Consider the following 19,226-nt stretch of genomic DNA (forward strand, 5'->3'; position numbering starts at 1 on the left):
TGTGAGCTTGATAAAATCTGTCAAATAAATAGAATTTATACTTTATTTACAAAACCTTCTTGGTTCTGTAATACTATTAGTTATTTTTGCTAAAAAAGTAGTTGTTAAAACACAAATTAAAAGGAAGTTAGTCTGGACACGGATTACAATTGAGGACTGTTTGGTTGTATATTTTGCTTTTTCAGATGTTTGGATAACTGACATCTCATGACAATTATCTCATGACTCATGACATCTGAATAAGATAAAATCAGTGGCTAGCACCTGTAAAAGACTGTTTACACTGACAGTAATCTTGATACAGTTGAGTATGAGCAACCAGTCATACAGTGAGTTGCTGATTTAATCTTTGTCATTGTAAACTCCTTAATAATGAAAAAAATACCTTATGTAATTCCTCATGTCAACTATTTACCATTTGCATAGAGCTTATGAGCTCAGTGAGGCATCTGGTTCGGATGTGTTGACAGTAGTGTGTGTTTGTGTGTGTTAGATCCTGGTGTATGAGGGTGAGATGGAGAGAGCTCAGGGTCAGCTGGAGGCAGAAATGCAGAATCTGGAGGAGGAGAAGAACAGAGTGATCGAGGAAGCTTTCATCAGAGCTGAGAGTGAGATGAAGGCTGTCCACGAGAACCTAGCAGGTGAGACCATGTGTTTGAGTCCGGTGTTTGAGTTTCATAAAATAAGTTTACCAAATAAGCCAGACTTATTGTCACTTGATTTGGCTCAAAATACGTCAGACTAACTGAAATAAGCCTGGCTTATTTGGTCAAATTGTTTTATGAAACACCCCCTGGTCGTGTTACACCCTCAAAAAAAAAAAAAAAACATTAAACAAAACCCTTGTCTTCTTGTTAAACAAATTAAATGTACTTGCTGTAGAAAAAAACAGTAAAATAATGATGCACAATTACAAGCTATTAACCATAAACCCAACCCAGCAGTAAAACATTATTTCATATTACTCAGTACTTATTTGTGTAATTAAATTGAAACAAGGACACACCTTAAAATAAAATAACCAGGAAATGTATTTACACCAAATTGTGATGCTTTCTGTTATGTAAATATGTAATTGTTATATTAAAATCATATTTTAGTTATATCTTTAATATAGTACAATTGTATTAGTGTTTTTATAAAACACTTTAAATTATAAGCTATAGAAAAAAAAATTACCTTTTAACGGGTTGAAGCACATTGGTTGATTTATTTACATTTACAGCGTAAGTAGTGTATCTTTATTTAATCTTGACAAACTATACAACACTAAAAAGTAAAAATTCTTGACTTTTTGATCTTATATTGACATTTTTCAATTTTGTCAGGAGGTTTGGAAACTCAAAAACAGTCCATGCCTTTAATGTAAAAAATATGAGACCCTTATGCTTCCACTCAGAGAAAAAAAACTCCCTCAGGGCTTTTAGTCTAAAAGTGTGTTCATTTGGAGAAAAAAAACTCAATTACAATCACCATTGAGATTATTGGAGAAAAAATCTGAAGCAAACAAGAAAAATGTACTGAATTATCATGAAAATGTCACAATGCAAAACAATTATTGTTCTCCAATTGAATTTGATTTTTTTTTTTTTTTCATTTTATGTAGTTTAGGCATTCCATGAGAACCTAGCAGGTGAGACCACGTGTTTGAGACCACGTCGTGTTTCACCCTCAAAAAAAAAGATTCAACAAAACCCTTGTCGTCTTGTTCAACATATTAAACATACTTACTGTAGAAAAAAAAACAGTCAAATAATGATGCACAATTACAAGCTATTAACTATAAACCCAACCTTATTTCATATTACTCAGTACTTATTTGTGTAATTAAATTGAAACAAGGACACACCTTAAAATAAAATAACCAGGAAATGTATTTACACCAAATTGTGTTGCTTTCTGTTATGTAAATATGTAATTGTTATATTAAAATCATATTTTAGTTATATCTTTAATATAGTACAATTTTATTAGTGTTTTTATAAAACACTTTAAATTATAAGCTATAGAAAAAAAAATCCTTTTAACGGGTTGAAGCACATTGGTTGATTTATTTACGTTTACAGCGTAAGTAGTGTATCTTTATTTAATCTTGACAAACTATACAACACTAAAAAGTAAAAATTCTTGACTTTTTTCAATTTTGTCAGGAGGTTTGGAAACTCAAAAACAGTCCATGCCTTTAAGATAAAAAAATATGAGACCCTTATGCTTCCACTCAGAGAAAAAAACTCCCTCAGGGCTTTTAGTCTAAAAGTGTGTTCATTTGGAGAAAAAAAATTCTCAATTACAATCACCATTGAGATTATTGGAGAAAAAATCTGAAGCAAAAAAGAAAAATGTACTGAATTATCATGAAAATGTCACAATGCAAAACAATTATTGATCTCCAGTTGAATTTGATTTTTTTTTTTTTTTTTTTTTTTTTTTATGTAGTTTAGGCATTCCATGAGAACCTAGCAGGTGAGACCATGTGTTTGAGACCACGTCGTGTTTCACCCTAAAAAAAAAAAAGATTCAACAAAACCCTTGTCGTCTTGTTAAACATATTAAACATACTTACTGTAGAAAAAAAACAGTCAAATAATGATGCACAATTACAAGCTATTAACTATAAACCCAACCCAACAGTAATACATTATTTCATATTACTCAGTACTTATTTGTGTAATTAAATTGAAACAAGGATATATATAAACTAAAGTATTTGTCATGTTTTATGTAAATATGTGATTGTTATATCAAAATCATATGTTATTATTAACTTTACTATAGTACAACAATTTATAATTTAACTAGTTTAAATTTTATACCTGTTTACGTGTTGAAGCCCCAGTGACCTATTTTATTATTTTTTTTTACATTTACTTTAAGTAGTAAGTCTTTATTTATTCTTGACTAACTATACAGCACTAGAAAGGTCAAAGACATGAGAAATTTTAATTTTTGACCTTATATTGACAAATTAAACTCAAAAACAGTCCATGCATTTAATTTAAAAACATACGACCCTTATGCTTCCACTCAGAGAAAAAAAAAATGCCCTCAGGGCTTTTAGTCTAAAAGTGTTCATTTGGAGAAAAGTTTTCTCAATTACAATCACCATTGAGATTATTGGATACAACAATTTATAATTTAAATAGTTTTAATTTTATACCTGTAAACATGTGTAGAAGCCCCAGTGACATATTACACCACTAGAAAGGTCAAAGACTTGAGAAATTTAGATTTTTGACCTCTGTTTTGCTGTTATCTTATATTGACACATTTTTCATTTTTGTCAGGAGGTATGGAAACTCAAATACAGTTCATGCCTTTAATATAAAAAAAACTTGAGACCCTTATGCTTCCACTCAGAGAAAAAAAATACTCCCTCAGGGCTTTAGTCTAAAAGTGTTTATTTGGAGAAAAATGATCTCAATTACAATCACCATTGAGATTATTGGGGGGAAAATCCTGAAACAAAAAAAAGAAATGATAATTGCTATATTAAAATCATATTTTATTAATAACTTTAATATAGTACAACAATTTATAATTTAAATGGTGATGAAGCCCCAGGGACCTTTTTTTTTTTTTTTTTTTTTTTTTTACATTTACTTTGTAAGTAGTAAGTCTTTATTGATTGTTGACTGACTATACAGCACATTTTTCATTTTGTCTGGAGGTATGGAAACTCAAAAACAGTCCATGCCTTTGATATAAAAAAAAACATGAGACCCTTATGCTTCCACTCAGGGCTTTTAGTCTAAAAGTGTTCATTTGGAGAAAAATGTTCTCAATTACAATCACCATTGAGATTATTGGAAAAAAAAAACTTGAAGCAAAAAAGAGAAATGTACTGAATTATGAAAATGTCACAATGCAAAACAATTATGGATCTCCAATTGAATTGAATTTACTTTATTCATTCTGTCTTTTGATTTTATGGTGAAGCATGACTTACATGTGTGTGATTGAATGTCTGTGTGTGCAGGTGTGCGAATGAACCTCCTGACGCTGCAGCCGGCCCTGAGAACCCTCACCTGTGATTACAACTGTCTGAAGAGACAGGTGCAGGACTTCCCTTACATGCTGGAGAAAGCCATTGCCGAGGCAAAGCAGGAGGTAAGGACGTCACATACGAGCTCACAAACACCTCAGCCCGTCCGCAGCTCATCAGCTAAAGCATTCGTGTTTGTCTGTGATGACAGATCTGTCAGGTGATTGGCGAGGTGAGCAGTGCAAACCAAGAACTGCTGCGCAAATACAAGCGGGAGATGAACCTGAGGAAGAAATGCCACAATGAACTGGTGCGCCTCAAAGGTGAGAGCCACAGAGATTTCTAGGAGTTGTGTAGTTTGATTCAATGAAAATTTGAAAGACATTGTAATTATAAAGAACTTTTTTTGTTTTTTTTTAGGAAACATTCGTGTGTTGTGTCGAGTACGTCCCATATGTGCTGGAGAAGCTGATGCTGCTGACACCAAAAACATAGTGACCTTTGACTCTGATGATGATGCTGTTCTCTACTTGTCTAATAAGGGCAAGCTTATGACCTTTGAACTTGACAAAGTCTTTTCCACTCAGGCCACTCAGGAGGAGGTTAGTGCCTGAGCTAGTTTTCTCATGGTTGAATTTCCTATATCCGTTATTACATCACAGTCTCCTTTTTTGTGATTGGACAGGTGTTCCAGGAAGTGCAGTCTCTGGTCACTTCCTGTATTGATGGCTTTAACGTATGCATCTTTGCCTACGGGCAAACCGGCTCTGGAAAGACCTATACTATGGAGGTATTTCACGTTTCCAAATTTCACCCTCGTACTAAAAAAGAAAAAAATTAGGGCTGGGACACGATTAATCGCGATTAATCGCATCCAAAATAAAAGTTTATGTTAACATACTAAATGTGTGTTTACTGTGTGTATATATAATGTATGTATAAATACACACACAAACATGTATATTAAAGAAAACTGAAAATAAAAATTTAATTTAAATAAATAAAATATTTATAATTCTATATATAATCTAAATTAAATACAAATATAACTATCCACACATATAAGTATTTTTTAAAGGCTTTACATGTATGTGTGTGTATTTATATATACATAATAAATATACACAGTAAACACACATTTAGTATGTTAACATAAAGTTTTATTTTGGATGCGATTAATCGCGATTAATCGTGTCCCAGCCCTAAAAAAAATATATAGTCCTTAAAGAAAACCAAGCACATTGGGACCATTAAGATTTTTTGCATTGTGACATTTTTGTAACAAAAAATATGTAACACTTGTTGCTCATTAGATGTACTTACTATAATAATAACAGAAATGTATGTTAATTAATATTAATGTTCTCTGTACTTATTTGTTTAACACAAACCCTTCAAAATAAAGTGTAACCAAAAATATATTTGTGACCCTGGATCACAAAACCAGTCATAAGGGGCAATTTTTTTGAGTTGGATAACTGAACGCTGAATAAATAAGCTTTCCATGTATGGTTTGTATATTTGGCTGAGATAAAACTATTTGAAAATCTGGAATCTGAGGGTGCAAAAAAAAAATCAAAATCACATCAAAGAAAATCACTTTTAAAGTTGTCCAAATGAAGTTCTTTGCAATGCATATTACTAATTAAAAATTAAGTTTTGATATATTTACGGTAGGAAATGTACAAAATGAAAAGTGAAGTTTACTTAATAACACAATGATTTTTGGCATAAAAGAAAAATCGACAGTTTTGACCCATACAATGTATTTTTGCCTATTGCTACAAATATATCTGTGCTATTTAAGACATTGGTTTTGTGGTCCAGGGTCACATTTAAAATAATTAATGTTATTTGTTATGCATGCTAATTAATATTTAATATTATTTAGTTTTTATTTGTTGTACTTTGTCTTATTTAAAACTGTAATATTACATATATTTTATAAACTATATTATTATTATTTTAATGCAGTTAAAGTGCTTTTTATTGCCATGAGGTTTTTCCTTTTAAATTTGTGCAGTGTCTAATAGTTGCATTGGCAGTTTTTGCATCCTGTATTTCAAAAGAAGTTTCTTACGCTCACTCAAGGCTACATTTATTTGACCAAAAAGACATTAAAACAGTAATATTGTGATTATTACAAAATAGAATTAATAAAATAACATTTCTTTTTTTATATATATATTTTAAAATGTATTTTGTACTTATGATGCAAAGCCATTATTTCAGTCTTCAGTGTCACATGATACTTCAGAAATCATTCTAATATGCTGATTTGCTGCTCAAGAAACATTTATGATGATTATTGTCAGTGTTGCAGGTGAAAAAATTGAGGTTTTTTTTAGGTTCAAAAGAATAGCAATAATTTTAAATGGATTAAGTAGTTTTAAAAAGTTTTTAACGATAGTTTAATTTTTTTATTATAATTATTGGTTTAATTTAATAATTCTCTTAAATGTAATATTTAAAAAAAAAAACTCAAAATAAATATGAAAATAAGTTATTCATACTAATTTATAAATGAAAAAAACAGCATAGAATTTTAATATCATCTATTTATTGTTATCATAACATGTTGGTCATGTAATTTTAATGTCATGTCTCTGTGTCTCATGTAGGGTGTCCCTGAAAACCCTGGCATTAACCAGCGTGCTCTGCGGCTGCTCTTCTCTGAAGTGTCTGAGAAAAAGCCTGACTGGGACTATAAGATCACCGTCAGCATGGTGGAAATTTACAACGAGACCCTTCGGTGAGAAAAACAGACACAAGTAGAGCCACACAGTGACAGTACAAGGAGAAAATGATGATTAAAGCTCTACAGGAGGGCTTTCAGCGTGACATGCTCATCACTGCAGCATATTCGGCACTCTTTTATATAACTGTCCCAGCGTGTAGTGTGTGTGTGGTTTTTCGCTTGCCTGCCACAGATCCTGCTGGTCAGCAGTTATGTAAAAACAGATTAGATTTGAAATCTCTCAGGCCATCTGTAAGACATAAACAGATCACACGTCACGCATTTCTGTTTGGTCACCCTGTCCCTCTTTTTTCACGTTATGTCTCCTGCTGTGTTGCGTAACTCCAACAGATGTGCATAGGTCCTGATTCAGCTTGCCTGCGTAATATTAATCTGCGCCCCACTTTAAGTATAGATAAAATTATGAATTTAATCATTTGTGTTTATCTGATTTCAACAGGAACCTGTTGGGCGACAATCCCAATGAGAAGCTGGATATAAAGATGTGTCCAGACGGCAGCGGACAGCTGTATGTGCCAGGACTCACAGAGTTCGCAGTGGAGAGTGTGGAGGACATTAACAAGGTGAAGCTCACCGCATTCAACTAGAATGATGATTAGGGGTGGGACGATACAGGTAACTCACGATTCAATTCTGTGGCGATATGTGGCCCACGATAATGATAATATCACGATTCACGATATATACGATATTCAATATATTGGAAGAAATTTCATCAACGATATATCACGATATATGTGACTGAAAAAGAAAAAAATAACCATTATAGGGAAATCTTATGCATTTATTAATGCCAACATTTCCAACACTGTACGGCTAGAGAGATAAAAGTGCCTGAACATTAAAAAAACAACATGAACATTAATTAACATGTGATCCTGAAACGTCAGTAGTAAGTTACTGTAAAGTGCTTTATGTTAACCTGGACAGTGGTCACATCAAGGCATATTCTTCTTGAGGAACACTAACTGATCAGCATGCTCAACTAGCGGGTGGGTCTTTGATTTGTTTTTCGTTATTTTCCGCCATTCTTCTCGCGTCTCTTTTTTCTGCGCTTCATCTCTGTTGTTGTTAGTTAACTTGTGTTCTTCACTGGCCGCTGCTTCCGCCACTTTAACCCTATTTACTCGAACAGCACCCCCCGCAAACAGAATGGTAGATATTGGGTAGTGACAGTGACACTGACAACGGGTAAATTAATCATTTTGTGTTGTAATAAAATATCGATATTGGCCGTTAGTGTATCGATTATTTATTGTGACAGAGAGCACAACAATATATTGCAATATCGATTTTTTTTCCCACCCCTAATGATGATACCTGTCGTATAGCATATGAATATCACCATGTTTTGTCTACCGCATGTCCATAGCTACTCTGCTCTGGGAAAAAAGTACATTTTTACTGTTTAAAAGTACAAACAATATAATTTAAGTTAAAATGTTTACATTTTTATTTGATATGTGAATGTCTAAGGCCTCTAAATGATCAAAGTTTTGCTAAAAATAACTTTCTACTACATGCCTCCTGACTTCTGTCATCTGACTGAGAGTTCATACGTTTAGCAAGTAAAATATGTCAGTTCTGATGCAAGGTCTGCATTAAAGGATTAGTTCACTTCCAGAACAAAAATGTACCTATTATTTACTTGCCCTTTGTCATGCAAGATGTTCATGTCTTTCTTTCTTTGGTCGTAAGGAAATTGTTTCTTGAGGAAAACATTTCAGGAATTATCTCCATATAGTGGACTTCAATGGTGCCCCCAGGTTTGAACTTCCAAAATGCAGTTTAAATGCAGCTTGAAATGGCTCTGAAGAATCCCAGCCGAGGAAAAAGGGTCTTATCTTGCAAAACGATCTGTCATTTTCAAAACAAATTGACAGTTTCATATTTTTTAACCTCAAATGCACGTCTTGTCTCGTAATCCGGGTCAATACAGTTAGGGTATGTTGAAAAACTCCCAATTTGTTTTCTTCAACTTCAAAGTCATCCTGCATCACTGTTTTACTTAGTTTTTTGTTTTTTTGTAAAGGGCGTTTGATGATCTTTGGATGTTTGTGTTGTCAACACTGGGTCAAAGGGCTGTGCAATTAATCGAAATTCAGTTTTGATTCTGCTTCAAACAATTATGAAAATACAGTAATCGAGATTAAACTATTATTGTGCTCTATTGCGCCCTCTTTCCAGTTGTGCGCTTTCGCTCCTCCATGAAAGCCTAATTTCACATGCAAATCAGCAAAATCATGTAACGTGACTTTCGTAAAACTGGACGTGCTTGATTTATTAATGATTATTTGTTGTGTTTTAAAAAGCAAGAAAGAGAGCTTGCACTGTTCTGTGTATGCGCTCAGAGACGGAGCAGATCACGGACATGTAAAGTTACCTTTAGCTCAAGGTGCGCACCTAAACAGTCAAATACAAGCAAAAATATTTCAAAAAGAGGCGCTTGGTGATTATTCATGTAAACCCTTGTCAGTTATGTCTTAAATGATCATAAACAGTTGAGAATGAAAATACGTGTATATAACATAATATTCCTTCCGCCGTCTCTGTGCTTAATATTAATAAAACTTAAAAATACAAAGAGAAAAATCACTCACTGCTCTTGAATGAAGGACTTTTGTAGTTTCAATAAGAAACAAAGCATGTTGCATTATTACAGTGAAGACGCGGTTTTATTTTACATTCAAATAATTACATTCAATTTCTGTAGTAGGCTGTTAGACTACTTTAGACTTGCATAAAAGTATTCAATATTTTTTTTTTTTCAAAAAAAGGCTTTTTTTTTTTCAATTTTCATTTGTATCTTTTTTTCTGTTGTATTGCTATCTTTAAATGAATCACTAATATAACGTTTTGGACCCAGTCATAATCGTGATTACAATATTGACCAAAATAATCGTGATTATGATTTTTGCCATAATCAAGCAGCCCTACTGGGTCGGTACTTGTGTAGCGATGTAGGACTATTTTGAAGTTGGAAGTTTTTCGACATACCCTAACTGTCTTGGACCGTAAAAAACAGAGCTCATGCAGGCAGACATGACAAGCATTTGAGGTTGAAAAAAGTATATAAATGATCAGTTCGTTTCGAAAATGATCGATTGCTTTGCTAGGCAAGACCCTTCTTCCTCGGCTGGAATCGTTTAGAACCCTTAGAAGCTGCATTTAAACTGCATTTTGTAAGTTCAAACTTGGACACCATTGAAGTCTGTTATATAGAGAGAAATCCTGAAATGTTTTCCTTAAGAAATATAATTTCTTATTGACTGAGGAAAAAAAGACATTAACATCTTGTATGACAAGGGGTTGAGTAAATTGTGTTGTTTTGGAAGTGAATGACTCCTTTAACCCATTTCAGCTGAATTCATTATTTGTAACTGTTGACTTTTGACCAACCCTGCAGGTGTTTGACCTGGGTCACATGAACAGGGCGACAGCGTGCACTAATCTAAACGAGCACAGCTCTCGCTCTCACGCCCTCCTTATCGTCACAGTGGCGGGTTTCAACTCTTCCACGGGCCACCGTACCTCAGGTACACACACTATTTATTGAAACTGTCTCTCAGGCTGATGATACACTGGGAAACTTTTTGAGCAATGTTGCCGGGCCACTTTGGCAAATGTTGCCGTCAATGGGCAACTAGGTGAGATACAGGGCCCACGATTGATCTAAATTATCCAGATAGAAATCTGTTACCCATTTTCAATGGGAAAGTGGCCAAACAATATTGCAAAAAAAAAAAGTTGCCCGATAAAATTGCTCAAAAAGTTGCCCCGTGTATCATCAGCATCACACAAATAACTGAAATCCAAATATGAAACAATCACGTTTTTCTTTATTTTTGCAGGTAAGCTCAATCTGGTGGATCTGGCCGGTTCCGAGCGGATTGCCAAATCCGGTGCCGAGGGCAGCCGTCTGCGTGAGGCTCAGTGCATCAACAAATCGTTGTCGGCGCTGGGTGACGTCATCAACTCCCTGCGCTCCAAACACTCGCACGTGCCCTTCAGGAACTCGCGTCTCACGTACCTGCTGCAGGACTCGCTCAGTGGGGACAGCAAGACGCTCATGATGGTGCAGGTGTGTGACCGCTCGCTGGATCACTGGGTCAGCAGGGTTATAATGGAGAGAGGCTTACTTTAAACCCTCAACACTTTTTGAGTGGATTATAATGGATTTAGGGGATAAAGTCTGTACTTGGTACAGCATGAGCAGACAAGGTATTTTAAGCAGTTTGTGCACACACTCTAGTGTTTCTTATTTATGCTGATTCCCACAGAAATCACCTAAAATGCTACAGAATTCTGTAAAGAAATCATTAAGTCTGTTGTATTAGAGACAAAATGAAATCAAATTTATTTAATTTGTTAATGTTCACAATGCACAATTTACTAATAGCTGCAATCTCAGCATGTTGTAATTACATATATATATACTGGGACATTAGTTATTTAATTATTTGCTTGATACATTGAACTGTATTGTATGTCTGTTGTATGTCTTAAAGGGTTAGTTCACCCAGAAATGAAAATTTTCATTAATTCGTCATCCTCATATCGTTCCAAGCCCGTAAGACCGTCATTTATCTTCAGAACACAAATTAAGATATTTTTGATGGGCTTTCTGACCCATACAATAGTCCATGTGAATAGTCCATGTGACTTCAGTGGTTCAACTGTAATGAAGCTACAAGAAGACATTTGTACCAAAAAAAAAAACCCTTTATTCAACAGTTCTTCTCCGCGTCATCATCTGCCAACATTATCGAGAGCATCACTACGCAAAGTTATTTTTGCTTTCTTTGTGCACAAAAAGTATTCTCGTAGCTTTATAAAAATACGGTTGAACCACTGATCTCACATGGACCATTTTATCAATGCCTTTATTACCCTTCTGGGTTTGGGAACATTTCAGTTGCATTGCTGTCTATGGAGGGTCAGAAAGCCCTTGGATTTAATCAAAAATATCTTAATTTGTGTTCTGAAGATGAACAATTGTTTTACAGGTTTGGAACCACATGAGAGCGAGTAACTAATGACAGAATTTCCATTTTTGGGAGAATTAACCCTTTAATGTTATGTCTTCATTCTTAATTTTTAAAATTAAATTAAAATTAACAACAACAAACAACAAAACGCTTTAAAGTCTTGAGCACTCAGAATTACACGTTTACAAGTTGTAATCATGAGGCTGTGAATGCTGATTTTTTGGCGTTGCATATTTACAGTGATTCCGACAAACAGAATTATTTTTGGGAAAACAAATGCACTGCAACTGAGATTTAAACATTTTGGTGTTTTTGTAAGATTAATGAAATCATAATTAAGTGTATTATGAATTGGGACCACAGTACTTAAATTCCTTATTCCCATCACAAGTTTACAAAATATAACTATTTCTATCTAAAATGTAGCCACATGAAAAGGAAAAAAAATATATTAGCTATTGTAATATCCTAGCTTGCTCTACACAATACAGGTACATAAAGCCTGCATTATATACATTAAAAAGGTGAAACCCTTTTTTGCTGCATCATGTTAGTTTAGTTTGCAGTTTAACATTCCCTCTGATGCCATTTCTCGCAGCTCTGAGATTCTGAGATCAACTGTAATGTCTCTCTCTGTATCTCAGGTGTCTCCTCTAGAGGGTAATGTCAGTGAGTCGGTGTGCTCTCTGAAGTTCGCTCAACGTGTTCGGACTGTTGAGATCGGGCCCTCGTCTTCCTCACGCCGCCAAGCAGAGAACTCCTCAACATCTTCCTCTCCAACTCATGACAGCGTGGAGGTACACCAGCACAAACACACACATCCTCAAAATGATTAAATTAATTTGATTTGTTAGACATGCTTTTTGATTATTACAATTTAATTAAACCATTAAAACAGAATGCACAAAATTTTAAAAAGCTGGTTTTATAGCCAATAATATAGATTCAAGCTGCAATTACAGGGCCAAGCACTACTTTGGCAAAATGAGGAGCTAAGCATGGCATATAGCATCGGACCAACTGCAACAATGAGCAATCAAAGCAAGTTTAGGGTCATTGTAATTGAAATGGCTGAAAAAAACATAAATACAACCTCTGGTAATACGATTTAATGACTTATTACTTTTGACCAATAGGTGGCACTGTTATCAAATTGATGTGGTGTGTTCTGTGTGAGGTAACAATGGTACACAAAAAGCTTGGTGTCAATATGTCAAAGCTTTGCAGAGATACAGCCTCAGACATAATCTGGCATTATGCCTCAAATTTGTTGCGGCGCTATACAAAAGCGGTTTTGTCTATTAACACGAAATTCATAACTTTTTGCCAGCTTGGTTTGAAGATGATCCGAGTCAAATTTGGTAAAAATCTGACTAACGATCTAGGAGGAGTTAGAAAAAATAGGTTTTGAGCATGAATCAAAATGGTGGACAGGAAGTTCAGCCAATTATGGCAAAATTGGTATCGATGTTCTCAGCATGTTCATAGCATTTTTAGATATTTCATTATAACTTTTCATTATAACTGCCCCCAAACTTTAAGTACATCAGGGCATGGTGGTGAAGATGCATATCAAGATTTGTCAAGATACGCCAGTGCGTTCGTAAAATATAGCATTTTACAACAAAATGAAAAATGGCTGACATGGGGAAAATGGGGTATGGTTCGACTCAGCATCATGTACTGATTCAAGAGACCAGTTTTGAGATTTTCGGTCAAACTATTCAGAAGTCAAAAGTAAAAATAGCCATTTTTTATATCTTCAGACCACTAGGTGGCACTGCATTAAAACACTGCAGGTAGCCTCAGGTCATGCTTGTTATAACACACACCAAGTTTGGTCTCAATACACCAAACCATTGCTGACATATAGCCTCACTTCCATTTTTGCATGCTTCTCGTAGAATTAATTCACGTGTTATTCGAGAACGGTTTGACTGATCAACTTGAATTCATTAACTTTTTGCCAGCATGGTCTGAAGATGATCTGAGCCAATTTTGGTGAAAATCAGACAAACTGTCTGGGATGCGTTCGAAAAAGTAGGTTTTTCAAATGAATAAAAATAGCAAAAAAGCTCAACTTTATGATTTTAGAATTCTCCTTCTGTGCCTCAAGGTTCAAAAGTTATTAGCATAAACATTAGTGAAAGTTTGGACACATAGTGGCACTAGAGAGTTTGAGTTAGAGTCTCCAAACTTGCTGTGGTTAATGTTGGGACTGTCCTCAATTAGTGTGCCAAATTTCACAACTTTCCCACAAGTGGTTCAATGGGCTGCCTTAGAGCAGAAGAAGGAGGCCCCTAATTAACAAAAAATCTTTCTTTTTCTTATGTAGCTGGACTCTCCTCCCGTGACCCCTGTGCCGCTCCCCATCTCAAGGGCCAGCAGCGCAGGTTCAACCCTCTCCTCCACTTCTAAAACCCCCACAACCCGACGGAGGTCCCACAGTCAGCTGTCCACAGGTGAGCAAAGAGACAAACAACTACAAAAATACCTGCTTTTATAAGACTCTGTAAATAATCTGATATAATAATGCATTGATCTCATAAACACAGCCTTGATAAACATAGCATCTGACATGATGCAGGTCACACTATGTGAAGGGGACATCTGTTCTTTGCATTGTGACACTGTAATTGGTTGGTTTCCAGATAGACAGGTAGACAGAAGCAGCCCATTGATTGGGGACGGTGGGCAGGTAGGTGGGGTTTTATGTGGTTGGTCGCTTGGCATGAACCGCTCAGCATGGCATGGTGCCCCACGTATCACCTCTTCAATGCCCACCCATCTAACACAGCGCCTTTAACCCCAGGAAGCTTTGTTTGTGTGTGCGTGTGTAAATTGGGATCAGCTGCTGTTTTGTTCTTGTGTCTTTTTTTAGTTTTGTTTGGCCTTGTACAAGCTTACTGTATTTGTCCAATTGATTTATATTCGTTGTCTTGTGATTTTTGCAACTGTGCACCGTATTCACTGTTTGTCTGTGTTAGTTGTTTGTGTGTGTGTGTGTGTGTGTGTGTGTGTGTGTGTGTGTGTGTGTGTGTGTGTGAGAGAGAGTGGCTGCTGTTTTCTAATACAAGAGGACAGATATTCAGTGTGAAAAACCTTTAATTTGAATTCTGTTTCTGCCACTGAATAAAAAGTAAAAAAAAAAAGTTATTGCGACTTTTTCACAATTCTGACTTTTTTTTCATAATTGTCATATAAACTCACAATTGTGAGAGTCAGAATTGTGAGAGAACAAACTCGCAAATCTGACTTGTTTGTATCTCACAATTCTGCAAATTTTTTTCTTGCAATTGCAAGTTCATTTCACGCAATTCTGACTTTTTTTCTCAGAATTGCAAGTTATAAAGTCCAACTTTGAGGGGAAAAAAAGACTAAGTTCTCAGAATTAATAAAAGGTAATTGTGAAATATAAACTCGCAATTTCAAGAAGTCAGAATTGTGAGATGTAAACTCACAGTTGTGAGAAAAGTCAGAATTGCAAAATGTAAACTCGCAATTGCAAAAAAAAGTAAATTGCGATATAAACTCGCAGTTGCAAGAGAAAGTCAGAATTGCGAGATATACTCACAGTTGTGAGGAAAAGTCAATTGCGAGATGTAAACTTGCAATTGTGCAAAAAAGTCAGATTTGTGAAATGTAAACTCACAATTGCGAAAAAAATGTCATTTGCGATATAAACTCGCAGTTGCAAGAGAAAGTCAGAATTGCAAGATATAAACTCAGTGATGTGAGAAAGTCAGTTGCGATATATAAACTTGCAGTTGTGAAAAAGCCAGAATTGTAAAAAAAAAAGTCAGATATGCAAGTTTGTATCACGCAATTCTGAGAAAAGTCAGAATTGCGAAATATAAACTTGCAGATGTGAGAAAGTCATAATTGCAAGAAAAGTCAATTATGAGATGTTTTCTCGCAACTGTGAGAAAAAAAATCTGAATTGCAAGATGTAGACTCACAATTGCAAATTGTAAAAAGTCAGAATTGCGAGATGAAGTTGCAGTTACTTTTTTTGACACATTAGTTTCACAAAGAAATGTGCAGCATTTTGTCTGAGAAATAATAAAAGGGCATCTCTTCATTTATAAATGGTTTTAATTTGATCCAAAAATTGAGAAAATCTAATTGTGAAATTAGTATTGCGAATCATATCGCTTCATAAGTTGGGTAAATCGTTACATTTTTAACAGTAAATTATTCAAACGATGTTATCGCACAGAATTTTCAAACCAAATATTTGTCTTGGACAGCAATTATAGATCCTCTGTAAAGGCTACTTGTGAAGCTGCCTTAATAATTTGTCCGAAACTTGTTTTGTCAGGCAGCATAATTAGGCTATCTACAATGCCCTAAAATCTAACCTATGTAGGCAGCTTACTTGGTTTTGCAACAGAACGAGTGTTTCTTGTCAGGAATGAATAACAAAATGACTAACTACAACGCCCCCATTGTCTGAACTGCAAGACATTTGAACTATACTTGGAAATATGGTAAAAATAGTGTGCGGAAGTTGCAGTAAGATAGTAAGTGAAATCTAAATGGAACAGTCTTCTTTTGTTGTTGCTCTGTTGTGTGGATTCCATAGCAACAACATGCTTTCTAAGTCCAGTATTTCCTGTAAACTGGAAAAACTTTCTGAATTAGTCATGATTACATATGTAATACCCACATTTTTTCTCATTTATAGGACGAATGAAGTTGACCGCATGAGGAACGCCTCAAAGAGGGTCCATCCTTCAAACCTCTAGACCAATCAGCTTTTTTCTTGAATGAACCAATGAAAGAGATTTCTCGCTGAAGCAGAGGAGCTTAACCGGCCAATCAGGGTTCAAGTTAAGAACTATGATGACTGAAGTGACATTTCTTTTAATCGGAATGAGCGACTTAATTTTACGGTGACGATACGCGATTGATCAACACTCCCGCTGACCTCTCGACAACACCTGCTGCCTCAGGATGAGAAGACCCTTCTGTTATGGCAAAGTATTTCTGGGCAATAAAGCACTTTAGTCTAGTCTAGGCTGTCATTTGTAATGTTGATGTAATGTAAATGCGATTTGATTTCTAGAAGCTTGAATGTACGTGTATGTATATATTCGTGTGGCTGAGCGAGATTTTAATTTTTATTCCTTGATCTTGAAGAGATCCTGCTTTTCTCTTTCTTTTTTTCCTAAAAGAACAAGTCAATATTTCACACCCCATAAGCTTTTGAACAATTCTGTGTTTCATAGTGGCAATAAGAAATAATGCAAACATTCAAATCTCAGTAGCGTTTTGTTGTTTTTGTACATAGAAACTTGAAGGCCGTTAAAAGCCCGGACCGTCTTCCTGATCCATGCATGCGTTCAGCGCTCATTCATTTTAGGACAATCATTAACAGTTTTTGTGCGGTGAAGTCAAACCATGACGGTATACAGTGTTTGCTAAACAGGACGAGGACTAGATCTGTATATAGAAATGCATTCCATGTGACCCCACACTAAAGACAACACTACAAACGTTCATCTGGAACCGTTTCTGGGGTCTTGCTTGCTCGTATTCACATTGGTGTACGTTTGTATGCAGTTTTGTTTTTGTACACACTTTTTAATAAATGCTCCAAACCAAACTTTGGGAGAAATTATTCTTGTTGCAAATTTCCATTTTCTTGGCTCATGTAAAATGAATTTTGGTTTAGTGTACATGATTACATATAGCTTATATTATAGCGCAACATGTTGGACACATCTTTCTGATTTTATCACAGTTTTTAGTAAGGAATTTCATATACAGTACAGTTCCAATACTTATGGAGGGCAAAGACAAAATCATAAAAGCTGTGAAATTAAACCCTAAAATACATCTCTGTAAAATCGCAAACAACCTCCAGAAATCTGGGGTGATGCTCTGACAATCTACTGTCCACGGGAGATCTTGACACAGCAAGATACAAACCTCTGATCCGCACCAAAAGTAGAAATGCAAGAGTAGAGTTTGCAAAAAAGCACAAAGGTGAGCCAGTAGAGTTTTGGAACTGAGTTTATGGACCAATGAGATTAACTTTTATCTAAGTGATGGGAAAGCAAAAGGGAACTGCGAATGATTCTAAGCATACAACCTCATCTGAAAAGCATAGTGGAGGTGGGCATGCATGGCTGCTTCTGGAACAGTCTCTCTCAATTTTAATGATGACTCAATGCATGATGACAGTAGCAGAATGAATTTGGAAGGGTACAAAACCATCTTGGCTACCAATAATCATGAAAATCCCACCAGAGTCATCAGAAACCACTTCATATTGGATCAGGACAATAACCCAATAACCCAAAACACCCTGCCAGTTCAGTCAAGGAGTTTATCGGGGCAAAGAAATGGAAAGTCTTAGATTGCCTTAATCAATCTCCAGATTTAAATCCGATTGAATATGAATTTCACTGGCTGACCGGCTTTTTTTTTTTTTTTTTTTTTTGGGGGGGGGGGGGGGATAAATGTAAAATGTTTAAAAACACTAACTTGAGATCGAGTTTGCGAAAAAATTTTGTATAATGTAGTTTATTATAAAAGGCATTTTAAGAAAGACTGCTGTCACGTAACACATAATATACACAAAGGCATTACAGTGCATATGATTTTTACACTAAAAACTCATCCACAATTTGTTTTCCAAATTAAGAAATGAAAGTGACCCAGCACATCTTGCAATTTAAAAAAAAAATACAAGTATACCCAGTGCAATCAACTGTCCATATATGTAAAAAATGGCAAATGGAAAAACAGTTCTTATTTACAAAATGAGATGACCCAAAATGATGCAGACACATTCTTCAGTAAATAGCAGTGTTCCATGTCAGATACAATACGGCAAACTTTAATAAAAGTACATATTTACAGTTGAAGTCGTTTACCTTACAGAATCTGCAAAACGTTAATTATTTTGCCAACATTTTTGATCAGGGTAAAATGAACTTATTTTGACATCTGGAAAACATGTAAGTATCTACTGTAGCTTCTGAAGGGAAGTACTAAATGAAAAAATATGATATTTGGGCAAAATAAGAAAAATGTACAAATCTTCATTCTGTTCAAAAGTTTTCACCCCTGGCTCTTAATGCATTGTCTTTCCCTCTGAAGCATCCGTGTTTGAACCTTCTGTAATAGAGTCTCTCAGTTGTCCTCAGTGTGAAAAGATGGATCTCAGAATCATACAATCATTGTTGGAAAGGGTTCAAATACACAAAAATGCTGAAAAACCAAAGAATTTATGGGAGCTGATAGATTTTTCTGAAGAACAGCAGGCAGTTTAACTGTTCAGGACAAACAAGGGACTCATGAACAACTATCACTAAACAAAAAACCCCAGCTGTGTATCCAGTTAATGCATGTAAACTTTGGAACGGGGTCATTTTTATAAATTCAACTTATTTTCTCGTATATTAAATGCCAAGATCTTTTATGTGAAATATCTTATTCAGGTCTTTACTTAATTTAAAATAACATGCATTTTGTATGATCCCTTTTA

The 19,226-nt window shown here is 35.1% G+C and overlaps 1 protein-coding gene across 4 annotated transcripts in view; it reads left to right on the forward strand.

The window, feature by feature from the left end:
• Positions 1-17,336, forward strand: part of LOC141345893 (kinesin-like protein KIFC3) — a 45,465-nt gene extending 28,129 nt beyond the window's left edge. The window contains exons 10-21 of one of the 4 annotated variants that reach the window (XM_073850817.1): positions 494-641; positions 3,977-4,107; positions 4,194-4,305; positions 4,403-4,584; positions 4,668-4,772; positions 6,604-6,734; positions 7,180-7,303; positions 10,147-10,276; positions 10,592-10,821; positions 12,373-12,525; positions 14,064-14,190; positions 16,416-17,336. In XM_073850817.1, coding sequence (XP_073706918.1) covers positions 494-641; positions 3,977-4,107; positions 4,194-4,305; positions 4,403-4,584; positions 4,668-4,772; positions 6,604-6,734; positions 7,180-7,303; positions 10,147-10,276; positions 10,592-10,821; positions 12,373-12,525; positions 14,064-14,190; positions 16,416-16,438 — 1,596 coding nt within the window. In that variant the 3' untranslated portion in view covers positions 16,439-17,336. Of the gene's footprint in view, positions 1-493; positions 642-3,976; positions 4,108-4,193; positions 4,306-4,402; positions 4,585-4,667; positions 4,773-6,603; positions 6,735-7,179; positions 7,304-10,146; positions 10,277-10,591; positions 10,822-12,372; positions 12,526-14,063; positions 14,553-16,415 lie in introns of those variants that run through there. The other 3 variants (XM_073850814.1, XM_073850815.1, XM_073850816.1) reach the window with 3 other exon arrangements.
• The last annotated feature ends 1,890 nt before the right edge of the window (positions 17,337-19,226 follow it).

Source organism: Garra rufa, chromosome 11 (genome assembly GCF_049309525.1).
Source record: "Garra rufa chromosome 11, GarRuf1.0, whole genome shotgun sequence".
Lineage (NCBI taxonomy): Eukaryota > Metazoa > Chordata > Actinopteri > Cypriniformes > Cyprinidae > Garra > Garra rufa.